Source organism: Manacus candei, unplaced genomic scaffold (genome assembly GCF_025592945.1).
Source record: "Manacus candei isolate 608988 ecotype Guabito, Panama unplaced genomic scaffold, ASM2559294v1 h1tg000023l, whole genome shotgun sequence".
In the NCBI taxonomy this organism is placed as follows: Eukaryota; Metazoa; Chordata; class Aves; order Passeriformes; family Pipridae; genus Manacus; species Manacus candei.
Window position 1 is genome coordinate 14,186,282 of NW_026138071.1, and position 15,622 is coordinate 14,201,903.

At 39.0% G+C, this 15,622-nt stretch overlaps 1 protein-coding gene across 1 annotated transcript in view; it reads left to right on the plus strand.

The window, feature by feature from the left end:
- MTX2 (metaxin 2) overlaps positions 1-13,217 on the plus strand; it is a 33,039-nt gene extending 19,822 nt beyond the window's left edge. The window contains exons 4-10 of the mRNA XM_051788064.1: positions 5,047-5,119; positions 7,751-7,827; positions 8,622-8,714; positions 9,472-9,510; positions 9,918-10,043; positions 10,631-10,707; positions 12,711-13,217. Coding sequence (XP_051644024.1) covers positions 5,047-5,119; positions 7,751-7,827; positions 8,622-8,714; positions 9,472-9,510; positions 9,918-10,043; positions 10,631-10,707; positions 12,711-12,918 — 693 coding nt within the window. The 3' untranslated portion in view covers positions 12,919-13,217. The remainder of the gene's footprint in view (positions 1-5,046; positions 5,120-7,750; positions 7,828-8,621; positions 8,715-9,471; positions 9,511-9,917; positions 10,044-10,630; positions 10,708-12,710) is intronic.
- The last annotated feature ends 2,405 nt before the right edge of the window (positions 13,218-15,622 follow it).

A 15,622-nucleotide genomic window follows, 5' to 3' on the forward strand; every position in this document is an offset into this window, starting at 1 on the left:
TGGATAGGTGTTAAGCATAAAAACCACCAAGTTTATCCATTCCAGGAGGAATTCAGTTCTCTTTTCCTGCTTAGAGTTTGTTTGGAATAGCTTAAAATATATATGAACTTTTTCAGTGAACTGAATTTTCAGAATTACTTTGGACTAGAAAACTTTAGATGAAGTAACGTGTACTTTTTCAGAAGAATTGCAGCTGCTGTAGTATTATCGTATGAGAATCCTAGGTGCTGGAGGAGATCCAGGTTGTGACCTGTAATAATCACCCTCTTCATTCTTTGGTAGTACATTTTTTTTTTCCAGAGGAGAAAAGAGCAGGAAATTTAATGCTGTTTTTTGGAATTTCAAGCATCTTTACAAGGTATGACAGGCTGTGCTCAGTTATGTATCTTGTTTCTAGTTTTGCTATTACTGTCTTGCTCACCATTTTTAGGTGAATTTTTATAAGGATGTGATTAACTAGCTTGTGTATCACTTGAAATTCAGTTGGCCCCTTTCAGTCCTTTTTTTTAATTCTTCACCCAAATTTATGATGTTAACAATAATCTCTGATGTACTAGAATAAGCCTGGGCCCTTGATCTTTCAGATTGCTCAGCTTTTGATGCCGTGTCTTTGAAGGGGTGTTGATATCTCCGTAAATCTCAGCAGAACTGCACTGGGGTGGTTTTAGCCTTCAATCTCTTGTCCTTGACTCCAAATGGACTCAGAGGAGCTGAGCACACTCCCATTTCCTAATGGTTTCTCTCACAAGGAAAGCAGGGGTTTACTTGGCTTCTCAAATTATGTATGTGAAGTACCCAAAGGGAAATGAGATTATTTCATCCCTGAGCTGAAATAATCAGTGTTCCACAGCATCTTTTATCAGAGTAGGAAGCCATGGCAGCCTGATACCATCTGCACACCAAATGTGCTGGTTCTTGACATGCTACATGAGTGGACAAAAAGGGAACAAATCCTCTCTTGGTCACTGGGCTGAAGCATTAAATGAGATAAAGATTCAAAAAAATTGCTACTTTGTCCTATGTTGTCTCTGTAGTATTTCTTTGATCTGTGCTAATTTCAAATATTTTGGTAAGAGTTCATGCCATTTACTAACATCAGTTATTGTCTAAAATCTAGTTTATCTAGTTGAATGCATCAGAAGAAAAGTTAGAGGTTTCCTGCCAGTGGATATTTATAAGAATGCATTGGTCATGATCCTTGTCCATGTTTTTTTCTAAAAGAAACTCATTTCCATAAATATGGAATGCATTCACTGTGCTTGAAAAGCCAAAAACACGTGTGTTTTTAATGCTAATAATTTCCAAAGCCTGTCAGTTACATCAGTGAAAGAATGTGAGTACTCTCATAGCAATGCAAATTGCATGGCTTGTTTCTTAGGCTAAGTCCTCACAGTTTGGGTTTGTACTGTCTCTTTTTATCGGTTCATGAGTGTTTTATGAGCATTTTAGTCAAATTGAAGGGTATCAGTGAACCCTTAGTTTAAGGGTCTACTTCTTTAGGTAATAATTAGTTAAGCAGTATAGATCCAATAAGAATTAAACTTGTCTTATATTGTGGATCTTTCATTTTCCTGCAGAACAGTATGTAAGGAGCACTAAAAATTGAACAGGTTATGCTTTGGATGCAAGTTACAGGGCAACATACTGATCTTCTAATTCCCTGGGCTTTTATATTTTTAAGGCTGTTATGGTAGGTTGGGTTTTTTTAAATTGTTTTTTTGAGGTTTATTGTATTTTACATTTAGGTTATATTATTAATATTATATATTATATACTTAGATTTATTTCACCACTCATCTTAAAAGTTGATCCTACATGTAGACAAAGAGTGAAGTGGAATAGGTCTTTGCACAGGGATGCTGAAGGGAGGTTGCTGGAACAGCCTTGTAAGGCTGCTGAAGGGGCAGCTCCAGTAGCCAGTGGTCAGTGTTCAGAACCTTTCAGGGGGACTGCTGGGAGAATGCAGAATCAGATGGGCTTGCACCATTTTAATATTAAATCATTCTTCAGTTTCTCTGTCTCAGTCCTGGTCTCCCATTTATGAAACATTCATCAGAACTGAAGATGACTATTCTGAGGAAATTTTCTCAGGTTTTTGGTTTGGTGTTTACTTTAGGGTCCTTAATTTTTTAAATTTTTTTTTTTAACCTTACTGAAGGCAGACTGACTCATTTCTAACGTTACTAGAATCCATGCTTTATTATGCAGAGTAGCAAACATTTTTATATAGTTAATACTTATTTCCACATTAGAGCTCAAATTTAGTTCAATCTCCTCTTTCCTCTTTTCTTTACAAAATACAAAAAGGCACATGGATCCAGTGTGTTTGCATTTTTGAGATGCCAAAATGTCAGTGCATTCTGAATCTCCTTTGCACTAGACCAGAGACTGAGGTGGAATTTCCCTACCAGGTGTAAATAAGTGTTGATATTCCTTGCTCTGTGGATGTTTATTGAGGAGAAGGAGAGAAAGAAAGGTCAGATTTGATGGAAACTTGTTAGACCTCTTGACACTGAAGAGATTTTATAGTTTAGCTTCTGTGCTGAGGACTATTTTTCAGTTTCAAACTATTTTTGGTAGGAACCTTGTACGATGTAGGAGCCTATGTACAATGCAAGGTACAGTTGGCAGTATTTTGCTAAAGCAGCTCATGTAACCAAAGTGTTCTGTGCCAGCATGTCTAATTTTTGATATGCTGATACAAAAAAGTAAAAATAGTTTTCTGATTCATCTCCTTTTGCTTAAATATGTCTCTGCACTTACCAGCTTTTCAGCTTCACATATTGCCCTAGTTCCAGTGCAGCCCAGACTTCTTTTTCTTCTGAACTTGCAGTCTGAATAGTACATGGCAGTTACAAAATTCCTCTCTGCAGAATTGCAGTTAATTTAGTGCCTTACTGTGAAAGAAATTAATTTGGTAAGCCTAGACCAAATGAAACCTCACATTTTTTGAGATTAAATTCAACAGCTAAGGATTAAGTAGGATGGCAGAAGTTCACTCCTCCCACCCAAAGATGAAATTCTTTGGAGCTGTTGTTTGGTGCCATCTGTTCCACTGCAGCACAGTACTGTTGTTAGCTACTGGTGGAGCTTTCAGAAGAATGAAGTCTGTGTACTAGTGGAGTTAGTGTATGTTTTTCGTGTCCATCAGTGGCATAAGAGCATGTACGTAATCTAAACCAAAGTCTGCATTCTTATCTCTGAAGAAGTTGCATATGAAGCCCCAGTTTGGGCAGAATATGTGATGCAAATAACAACAGCTGGAGCAGCCTGGACAGTGCTAGGTCCTGCAGAGCCACAGGCAAAGGAAGAGATCTAGGACTCTGACAGACCAGTGCCTTAAATTACTTAAAGTACTGAAGAATTAGTCCTTTGGGTATCCTTACTGTTTGCACGGAGTTTGAGGTGCCAAGGTAGCAAGATCCTCAATTTTTGGTGGCCTCCAATGGGTGCACAGACTTGGTCAGTGAAGTGTTGTCAAATGTGGCCAATTTATTGCTGAATAGTGAAGGACCTGCAGTATTTGGCTTACGCTGACCGTGACTACTACCCTCTCTTTATATATCTGTCTATCTCTCTGTCTGTATGTGTACATACAGTATTTGGCTCCCAAGCAGGGCTTTAAGTTAGGCTGAGGAAATGAAAAGATATAGAAATCCTCGCAGTTCTGAGGCAGGCTCTTACCAGCTGTGATCAATGTCTTGTGTAGCAGTTCGTGACCATAGTTTTTGTCTTTGAATTGAGATCTGGGTTTGAGTTAGGTCATGTAAACCTGCGAGAGCCAAATATCATAATGGACTATGCAGCTCTTTGATTTGATTGGAAAAGGACCAAAGCTTTTGGCTATTTTTCCCTGGACTGGGTTAGGGTTTTGGGAATAATGGCCTTGAAGAACATAGAGAGAAGAGGCGCTGTTTGGGTTATTTTTCTTTGCTTAATGGATATGACAGAAGCCACAAACACAGGGCTGATGCCAGCGTTAGTTCATCCCTTTTGGTCTCATTTAGTGCAGAAAAGAGCAATCTCAAGATTGAGGTTTAGGTTACTTTCATGTCTTGTGTTTAGAGTCTGAGCAGCTAAAGCTGTGAGAATGCAGTTTACTGCCAGATCCTGCAATCTGAAGAGGAGGGAGGAGGCTCATGTACACAGTGCTGTGTTACAGCAGCATTTTTCTTCATAGTGGGAGACTTCTTGCTGTAGGCCTTTTTTACCTCAAGCCATGGTGGATAAATAGGTATAATTTTGGAATCTGGAATTGTGACCTGCCTAATTGTGGAGACAAAATGAATGATAGGAGTTACTGAGTTGTGAGAGTCTCTAGAGATTAAGATTCCTTATTTGCCATGTTCTGTCCAACTGGCAAATACTTTTCTTGATATTTTGGTATTTCAACAGAAATACACTATGGATTCTGTGGTGATGGCAGGTGCTGACAGAAATTGTTATCCTACTGAGAGTGCTTTGAATCTAAGAGTACAGATAGAAAGAAATGGTAAATTGATCACTTATGCTCTCCATTAATCCCATAAATTATATTTTAAAAATTCTTCATCCCAAAGCAGACTCGTGTGCTGACAGTATCATAGAGCAAAATTTCTGGCAGCTATTGTGATTATAATATGGGAAGGTGCCATATGTGTTTGCCATGTTACACAACATGAACTTGATTAGCCAGCTTTAGCCAGAAGTGAGCACTACGATTTTCAGGAGGGGCAAAATGTCGCTTCATTTTGTACAGCCACGACACTAATTGTGTCTGTCAGATACTGACTGCTTCTTTGCTCATCTTGAAAAAACAGTAAAAATAGATGAAACTGCATTAAAAGAATTCCAGTCAATGACTGAATCATAAACTGTTGTCTAGGGAAGTTAAAAAAATCTTGTTTTTCTTTACTTGCCCTTCTTTCTTCCTAAAATCAGTATGTAAGGAGCTATAGTTATAAGAGTGTGCTAGGAACTAGCTAAAACAGTCAATGGTATTGAAAACACCACATTTGTTTGTCACTGGTATATTAATGCTTTTTAAATGTGACTCTTTGTTTCCAGGCCTTTTTGCAAATGTGCAATCTGCCAATCCGAGTGGTTTGCAGGGCAAATGCCGAATACATGTCCCCATCTGGTAAGTGTGGCCTTCATTTAGATTACTATGTTATACCTCCATTTTGATACCATGGCAACTATGCCTTGTCTTACTGATAACAGTCGGTCAGTGCTACTGTGTGTGGGTTGCCTTTCCCTCTCCTCCAGTGCCGTTTCTCCTCTGCAAACAATCAAAGCAGTGAAATGGAAAGTGATGTAGGCACAATGTGTAACCGTGCCTGTGACTGCAGTACCTGTATAAAGCTTTCAGAGTGTTCAGTGCCTGGTGGAAATCTTCTCTCAAATGTCCTGAAGTAGAAAGACATACGTGTCTAAAAAGGGCTTTGTTCTGCATGCAGGGAATATTTCAGGGAATGCTGTTATATTTGCCTATTGCTGCAGTGAGACAACGCTGGAGAAGGGTTCTCTCTTGTTACCCTGTCTGGGTAACATTGCCAGGATGTTGATACAGGAGACCAAAGGGTGCATTGTCACTGTTACGGGTGACAGGTGATTTTAAATCTTCCTCAGATCCATGAGACTGTCTGGAAAAAATCCAAACCGACTACCAAAAAATTAAGTATTAGAAGGGTAGAGAGCCTACCTTTTGCTGGAGGTGGCTAGTTGCCTAAAAATGTCCAGAGGCTAGCTTCAGAAGATTGCCTAAAAATCAGAGGGAATTACAGAATGCAGGGTGCAGAAGTTTGTCAGTCCTCACACTGTCCCAGATTTTTGTTATGTGAGGAGGTACATATTTACTGATTCTCTGTCTCTGACTGGTGACTGCCATGTGGAAGCGCCTGTCAGTATATGTCTGCCACCTCTGTGGGTTCTGATGCTGCTACTGATATTTTTGGTTAAAGCAGTGAAATGTGGCTATTTTAAATGTAGGTAGAATTAGATGTACTTTTTGCCCTTACTCCTGGAATCCTTACTATTTTTATTTCCTTGCCTTGTTTCCTTTCTTTATATTGGTTTAATGATAATTCAGAGAAGGTTTTTATTTGTTCCCTTCTCCCTCCCCCCTACCCTCTGTCTCGCAGCAGCAAAAATCTGCATCTCATCATTTTGGGGGGAAGGTTATTTATGTCATAGTCATTGTAATGACAAAACCCATTCTGAGGGGCTCAAAAGTATGATACCGAACGATTGTCTTGATACGTGAAGTACAGTCTGACTGAAACCACTGAAGTCTGCAGCACAGAGGTCTCTGTTTCCTTCTTCACATGGAGTGTGTGGATGCAGATGAAGCCTTTGTTGGTATGATGCACTTCATTTATTATCCTTAGGCTTATTGAGCCAGTCAGGAGTGAAGCTTGTGATAAAAACCATGACTGAATCTGATGTTAGTTGAGCTGGGCTGGACAGTAGGTTGTGTTTCAGCGAAAAGAGTGAATGTATTGCCAGTAACATATTTGCAGCCAAGCAGATACTGATCCTGCTCTTTGAGCTGTCTGTTGAGAGTGGAGTCTGCCCATGATGAGAGGCAGGAAGGTAAAAAGGGTGCTGTGCCCTCTGCACTGGGCAGGCTCATTTACTGCCTTTGGCTGGGAGGACATTTACAAAACAGCCAGCATTTATCTCTATTTTATGGATAATTTCAATCATGTAAATAATCCTAAAAGATTTAGTCTTAAATATAAGTTTAGTATCTGTCAACTGCATTTGAAGATTTGCAGGAAAAGCAACCTGGTTAGGGTGGATTGGAGCAGGAGCTCTCAGCTTCACGCCTTGAGAGCTGGGAAAAAGGGGCATAGGGCAACATCTGTAATGCTTCATGGCTTGCTGTGAGTGCAGGGCTTCCTCTTGTATCTTGCCTGCCTTAGAGCTTTGGCTTAGTTCTCTGTGTAAGAAAAGTTACCAAGCAGAGAAGATGATAAGCTGGACCCTCAGGGCTCAGCTTCATAGACTGAATACTAGCCTTAAGTTAGAATTAAGCTTTAAACCCATTTTGCTTCCATGATTTTGGAGAAGCTCCTTCTGTCTCTCTTCCCCGCAAGACCGTGAAGCTGAGAGTCTCATAGCAAGAACCTCTTCCTGATCCCAGGACCATGGGGGCTTGCAAATGCCAGCTCACAACAGAGAGTGAAAGTAGGGGCAGCTAACAGGAACTGGATGGCCCAGTTGGTGGAAATCTGAAGGACTGGAGGAGGGGGAAGAGTCAAGACCTTGCCTTGCTGAGTGTGAATTTACACTTGCCTCTGCTTACTTTCCTGGGCACAGTCTCCATCATCCTTTCAGCAGACCTTTCCCCACCAGTGGCTTAGAAGGGACAGTGGGAATACATTGTGTGGTAAAACTTTTACTCAAGGGCTCTGTCTTCTTTCCTGGGATTTCCCAGCTGTACTTCAGAGTAACATTGAATTAAGTCTTTCCATTATTAAAATATGAGTCAATAGATCTCACTCAATAACTTTGAAATACACAACTGCAAGTATCACATGTAGAAGAGTTTCAGGAGGAGGAAGATCCGGAGGAAGGTGTTTGTTATTACAAACACTCTATGTATTTTATGTATGTTAGTTTTACCTGTGCTCATTTGGAAAAAAAAACCAAACAACCCAGCCACTGATGTTCAGGTATACCTGCGGTATTTAATTGCTTTGAAAATTGTTAATGGTGTTTTACAGGTTAAAATAGCTCTTACTACAGTACATTTCTCCTCTTACAGGCAAAGTACCCTTTATTCACGTGGGAAATCAAGTAGTGTCTGAACTTGGGCCCATAGTCCAGTTTGTAAAAGCAAAGGTAATAGTATGTTTTTTTCACAAATTGGTGAATACCACGTTAATCTTGCTTAGCATTGTGCTGATTTAGTGTGCTCTTCTGGGATGTTACTGAATTTGTTAAGACAGTATAGGTTTTAAAAGAAAGAAGTCATCGCATAGGAGTTTGTGAGGTGAAAATGTTTTTATTTGTCATTTATGCAAATCCTGGAAGTAAATTCTATGCAGAATAGCTGCATACCAGTACCAGTTTCTGAGACTGTTTTTCTACATGCCTCATCTCTGGGTCTCAGAGCTCTTAAACCCAGAACTGACTGGTCTAGATCCTGAAGTGTGAAATAGTATTCAAATTTACCTTTGTTTCCCCACTCCCCCAACTGTCCCCTCTATTTTAAAAATTACTGTGTTTTCACTGAGTGGTTGATGAAGTTGTATTACAGATGTAAATTTGTGTTTACTTCTTGTCACAGAGATACACTAACCAGGAAGCTGTGTGCTCAGTGTGTTCATCTGTACTGATAATAGTCTTAATTTCTTGTAGATTAGCTTAGATCTTTTATAGATGAGATTAGTTACATGATGATTATTTGTTTTTAATTCTACAGGATACTGTATGTAAAAATTTCATATGTAATTTGTTAACGAACTGTGTCAGAGTTATCTATGTCCATATAATCTATGTATCTATGTCTGTGTCTATGTAAGAGATCAGAGTCTGAGCCAAAGCTCATTGACTTTAAAGATCCTTGGGTCATATGTTGTTGAATATTCCAATATCCTTTCTTACATTTGTGTCTTTTCTCTTTTCCCTATTAGGGCCATTCTCTCAGTGATGGGTTGGATGAAGTCCAAAAAGCTGAGATGAAAGCCTACATGGAATTGGTCAATAATATGCTCTTGACAGCGGAGGTAAAACAAACCCTAGTAACTCCACACACTTACATAAGCAACTATAGGCAAGAAAGCTTTAGGATTTTTCTCTGTAGTGGAAATGCTGCTGTTCTTAGATTAGGTCGTCAACTTTTGAGGTGAAAGGAGACAGGAATAAATTCTCTGTACACTGTGAAGTACACTCACAGGAATAAATTCTCTGTACACTCTGAACACTGCCTGCTGAAGTGTTCCTGTAGACACAAGTCACGTACAATTCCCCCACCTAACTGGGGTGTGTCACCACAGCTGTAGAAGTAACTGACTGGAAAATGCCAGTGGTTCCTGGTATCCTACTCCAACCCACAGCTGGGCAGGCACCCCGCTATCACCTCCCATGGCGTGCATGCTCACATGTGTAGTGGGAGGCGTGGATTCTCTGCAGTTCGTGTCCCTGGTGAGTTAAGGTGATGCAGTCCCAGCGTGGGAGCAGTGTTGGAAACACTGGCAGGATACAGGTGGCTGAGGAGCTGAGGGCCGGTGACCTCCGTGCTGAGCTGTGGGCAGGGGGAGCGGACCTTTGATCTCAGCTCAGTGCTGGTGCTGGTGAAGTAAGGACTAGCAACTGGGCCTTTGCCTTCCAGTTTTAATTTCTTTTATACATTCAGAGGTCTAACAGAAGAAATGAAATGGAAATTTAATCTAATATAGGAAAGAAAATTCTACTACTGAAGAATGATTGTCTCTGTATTCTCCTTTATTAGGAAGTTTTAGTAAGTGTTCTTTCTCTTCCTAGCTCTATCTCCAGTGGTGTGATGATGTTACAGTAGAGGAGGTGAGTGGTTCCGCAGCATTTATCTTAATTAAAATTTAATGAGAAAACACTTTTGCTCACAACTGCAAGTCCCTGCTCATAAATGAAACATGGAGGTTTATACCATTAATGGTACAGTCTTTTCACTTTAATTTTGCTTGCATATACATTTTAGGGAAGCTGTGTCATTACTGAAAGTAGCTGACTGCAGAATAGATATGGGTTTTGTATATGTTTCTGAAATAATAGCTTTAAATAGTTATGCTGCATAGTACAAATTCTGTGCAAATAATTATGGCATAGACACAACTCCCTTTCTCTTTTACAGCTCCCTTTCTGCTAGAACTGTGTAAATATTAGCTGTTTTGTCAAGAGGTATCTGTATTTTCTTATATTGTAACACAGTACCTTTCTGTCTTTAAACAAAGATTACTCACCCAAGGTATGGCTCCCCTTACCCGTGGCCTCTTAACCGCATCCTGTCCTATCAGAAGCAGTGGGAGGTGAAGCGAAAGATGAAAGCCATCGGATGGGCTGGAAAGACACTTGAACAGGTCAGTATGAAAGGGGAAGCTTATTTCTTTACCCTGCCTTCTTTTTGCTTTTTTTTTTTTTTAAAGGCTTTGGAAAGTAGCTGAACAGATATATTAAAATGTATATTCTGTACTTAAAATATTATCTGGAGTCAGGTATTTGCCTTCAGTAGCAATAAATCTTAAATTATGTGCAATCCAGTGGGGTGGGAGGAAGGATATTTTACCATGAGTGTACATCTTTGTTGGTGTTAGTTTAGGCTGTAGTCCTGAAAATAGATTGTAAATCCTGTCCGCCACTTCCTGTGTGATGTTAAGAGGCACGCTTTGCAGGATTGCAGCAAGTTTTGAGGTATGAGTTAGTACCTTTCATTAAGTTTAGTTATAAATGTTATGGGAAGCACTTAATCAGAATTGCCTTACATCAAATGTTAGATTAAGTAACACTTGCCTACTGTGTCCTTTTGACTGACTTTAACAGCTTTTGATATTTCAACATGGTACATTCATTGTTCCCACTGTCAGTGCAAATAGAGGAAGGAGGTTATTTTTTGCAGTGGTGAGATTTCCTGACAATATGGATCTTTCTTTCTTGTGTGTTTTGATAGGTGCTTGAAGATGTAGATCAGTGCTGTCAGGCTCTCTCCCAGAGATTAGGAACACAACCATATTTCTTCAATAAGCAGTAAGTTATTCTTTATTGAAATACTGCATCCAGGAATGTGAGATATAGGTATATACCCATGTACGTACATACATACATATGTGTATATATATATATATAAAACTCCTGTTTTATTTTAATGCTGTGTGATTAATTGCAAAAATAAAAATATGTGACTGGAATCTAAACATGAAATTTCATAAATAAGTATTTAAAGGTTTTAAAAGGAAAATTTCTGTAAGTTTGTTGGTTTTTTTCCCCATTTATGATTTAGTTTTTACTCCTGCTTGTCTTCTCTACATGATTCTACCACAACTTATGTAGGCTACAAATGTGCACCTTTATACAGTCAATTTCTTATTAAAAATGATACATTTAAAGCTTTACTTTTATTTCCTGGGTAACATTGTCTACTAGAGGAGTGAATGTATGTTGTGCTGTCCTGATCTGGACAGCTTGTCTTGCTCTTAACACCAGAGGCAGTTCTGAATGAGCATGAGTTAACTAACTGAATTAGCATGAGCATGCCTGGGAGTTCTAAGAATTGGGGGAGAAACTAGCTGGTCCACAAAGGACCAGATGCAAAGTCAAAACCAAGATTCACATTGCCAGGAGAGAAAAAGGAAGTGACCTGACCTCCACGGGATGTCCTCTGCTCTCATCAGTTTTTTTCAATTTTTTACATTTTTTTCTCTGCAATAATTCAGTATTTTTGAAATGTTATGGACTTAAATAACATCACATTAGCTCCCTCTTTTCTCGTGTCCATGGATCAGTCTAGAAATGCACAGATCTGGATTTCACTTGACTACATTTGGACAGGGAGATGTCTTCAAATGGCAGGATATGGTCTTGGATACTTTTCTGTTTGTCTTTGCCCCTTGATCTTTTCCAAGTTGAGACTAGGTAGGTAGTGTTAATTCAGAGGATACAGAAATATGCACTATAGAAGACAAGCTTAAATTGCATCTTCTCATATGATTATTAAACATAGTATCTCCTAAACTTTCCTTCTGTATTTCTAAAGAATTGTAACTTGGGGATTTTATGTTTGTTGTTAACCAGGCTTTCTTGGTACAGTTTCAACCTTTAAGCTTTTTAGCTGTCTGAAATATTACCAAAAAAGTATGTGGTTTGAGTCCAATATTTTTCAGTCTGTGGCTTCTGGGAGTCTGTGGGAGGTAAATAAGAAAAGCAACCTGTTGCTGACATATTTAACTTTGTCATACAAGGATACACATCTCCACTGGAGAGTGCTTAGTGATGCACAAATAAAAAAGCAAAAAAATTATCAGTTAGGAAAGCCTCATGCTGCTTGCCTTTAACACTTGTAAAGAGGGACTCTGAAGTTATTAATATGTTGGAAAAAACCCCCCTATTTGCACATGGGCTACTTTTATACAAAGATGCAAGGTAAAAATTGAGAAGTCTTGCACCTAAAATAAAGCAGGACTGAAAACATTCCCAAAATATTTGTTTTCTTCTGTGTAGTTCCCTTTCACAAGAGATGTTTCCAGTTGCTGCCACCATGGAACTCCTTTTCTTGTTTGTTGAATAGTTCCCAACTGTTGAAAAGCACAAAAAAAAAAAAGAATTAGGGGTCTTATGCTTCCACACACCCCCTCTTTTTTTTTATCCTGTGAGATAATAGTTGGGTTTTTTTAATATACATCTGCAAAGAAAAAGCAAAAACCCCAAAAGACCTGATAAGCATTTGTCCTTGTTACTGAACTAAAAGGTGGAGCGTTGTTTGATACTGAATTGGTAACTCTGCCCAATCTAAGAAGTGTTATTTTCACACTTCCAAGCTCCCAAAAGCAAAGAAAATGCCATACTGAGAACAGTTAGTGTTCTAATATACTGTATACACAGTTTCCATGCAATTGGTAAGTTTAGTATTGCCTAATTTCATCTGAATCCTTAAATTGTATACCTTTCTAAAGGTTATTCAGAACAGCAGGGTTTTTCTTGATCAGGACTTGCCTTCCAAAATACCAGTTCTTTTTTTCTGTTTGATTTTACAGACCAACTGAATTAGATGCTCTGGTGTTTGGACATCTGTTCACAATCCTTACTACTCAACTAATCACAGATGAACTCTCTGAAAAAGTGAAGAACTACAGTAATCTCACAGCCTTTTGTCGGCGAATAGAGCAGCAGTACTTTGAGGGTCACGATAAAGACAGCTCCGCAATTGCAGCCCGCTCTGCTAAGAGGTCCTTGCTGAGATAAGCGTGGTGGTTGGGGTGGATCATGTTGCAGTTTTGAATTTTGTTCAATAAATTGATTTTGAGAATGGAAATGTGCGTTAAGCTTTTTGAAGCTGCCAAATCATTCTGGAGTAAGAAAAAAATGTAAAATGCAGTTTTTGTGTTGTAGAATATACTGTGCATATTTCACCTGAAACGTTTGTATGAGCACTTGTGTTTTGCTAGCCTGTATGCCACTGACTGTAAAGTGACCTTGGAAAAAATATTGTATCTGTTTTAAAAAAAATAAAACACTTAAAGTTTCTCTCTTATCTTTATAAATGCCTTTTTTACAAAATTTAATGTCTGTGTAGTTAATGAGTGGGATCCTGGTGGGAGGACACCTGGAAGACAGCTGTATGGGGAACTAGTTAGAATTACTAGTTAGAATGAAAGGACTCATTAGAGATCTTAAAGTTTGTCTGCCTCAGCCAAAATTTATTCAGAGATTGGGTGAAAAAAATGTCTTGGAGTTCTGCAGCACACAAGTATGTGATCTTATTCAGTCAGTTCTTACTTGTGTCAAAGTAGCTTCTGGCTGTCATTCCTTCTTCTTGTGTATGTCTCGCCTCTTTTTATTTCTTGTTCACCTCTGGTTTTTTGATTATAATTTTTTTTCTTCCTATGATCTCCCATTTTTAGTCCTCTTGCTGTTTATTTAAGAAATTAATTTGCTAGGTAAGTGTCTGTCTCACTCTTTCCACTTCCAGTATGTTAATATTGCTTCTGAGCTTTGACGTACTAGACGTGGTTCTTGTAGGAAAGGGACTTGCTATGAGCTTGCATGCCTTGGTCCTTCTGCCTCCATGTTATCCTATGGTACATGTAGGCACAATGATACAGAAGTAAACAAATATCATTGTACTCCAAAAACCCTGGCAACATGGAACTTTTCAAGGGAGAGTTCTTGTGTGTAGGCAAGGACTCAATCTCACCAGTGTTCCTTCAAGCACATTAAATGGTACTGCTCTCTTCTGCTTTGTCAGTTGTACTTCATGCTTTTCCAAAAGCTCCAACTACCCCAGGAATGTCCTGGTGGCAGAAAGAGTCCCTGTGCACTCAGGAAGTCATGGGCACAACTGTGTTTTCTTACAATGAAATATATTCTTTCAGCTATATGCCTTAGTGTCAAAATACTTAATGGCTTGAACTGGTTATGCAATGGTCATGAGATTTTGGCTGCTATTTCCTTCTCTCTTAAGAACTGAGCAGAAAGCAGTTGCATACCTTGAACTGGCTGAGTCTCCCTTGACTCTGAGGTTCCTGAACCACTACTGCTTATTCATCTTTTCAAACTAAAACCCATCAACTCTTGACTGCTTAGTGACCATTTCCACTGTCAAAGTGGTTGGTAGCTGAGAACTGAGATATTTCTTTCAAACCTGCTTTTCTGCATTAATTCAGCTTCTGGGAAAACTGGAAAAGAATTTGTTGTGGGTTTTTGTTTGTTTGTTTGTTTTTGTTTTGTTTTGTTTGTTTGGAAAGAATATTATGATACATTCTACTCTAGTAGTATCCAAAGCTAGCAGTGCCATGGTGATGCGGAAATCCTGCGTGAAAACTGAAGTATCTTAATCCAGAGAATTAAACTCCTCTTTTACCTCTTGCTAATTGCAGAGCAGCATTCATGAGGGAAGATTTTAACCTAGCTTCTGTGGTTTTAGCAGTTCTGGTACCGGTAGACTGAACTACAGCAGTAATTTACTTAATGGATTTCTAAACCCACCTATTAACTTCTAGGCAGTCTGAAAAAGTGCAAGTGGGCATGTGTTCTTCCTCTTTCAAGGCTGCAGTGGCCATTAGCCACCTTTTAACCAAATTTCTGCAATTGCTTTGAAACAGCATTGAATGAAACTGTGTTTTTATATTCTGGCGAGGTTGTGGTGAGGCAGAGCAAGCACTGGAAATACAACACCTTGAATGCTGAACAGCAAGTTACTGCAAAGTTTGTTTGGTAGCATATAGCAAGGTTTATACCTTCAGAGTACTAAAAAAAACCCTCACAGAGATAGCCATATGCATTAACCTGCTTTGAATGTCTCATCTAGAAAATAAATGCTGTGGAAGTGGTTGGGCAAAAGATACTGATCTCTTGCAATCAAAGTGTTTAAATCCACTGAGCTACTCAGACTACACTTAAGGATTCAGAGGCAGGCAAATCACATGGAATTTTCAATATTGAAGTGAGAGGACAAGCAGAGACTGAGCTCTCAAGTTACACTGAAGTTTCTGAAAGTTTAACCACCTTCCTTGTGTGTGACTTGGATAACTTAATTATTAAAATTTAAATGAAAAGAAGCATTCCTTAATTCCCTGACTGAAGAGAATTCTTTCTATATGGCATGTTTGCTACAGGGCTGGTTTGTAGTTCAGGCTGCACCTCATTCTAGACAATATCTAAACTTACAAGGAAAATCTTGGCTTTGCTACCAGTGTTGAAAATAGCTATTAAAATCCTAGCCAATGACATACTTCATAAGTACAAGAAACCATTACACTTTTTTTAAATGACACTGGTGGCATGATTAGTGCTACAGAGCAGACTGGGCTGAGCTCAAAGGACCAAAGCTCGGAAGCCATGCTTTAACTTTGGGAAGCTGCAGTCCTACAAAGGACACTCATACTGGTTGCTACTGAAATACTGTGCACAGTTTAGGAAAAAAAAATGAAAAATTGTAACAAGACCA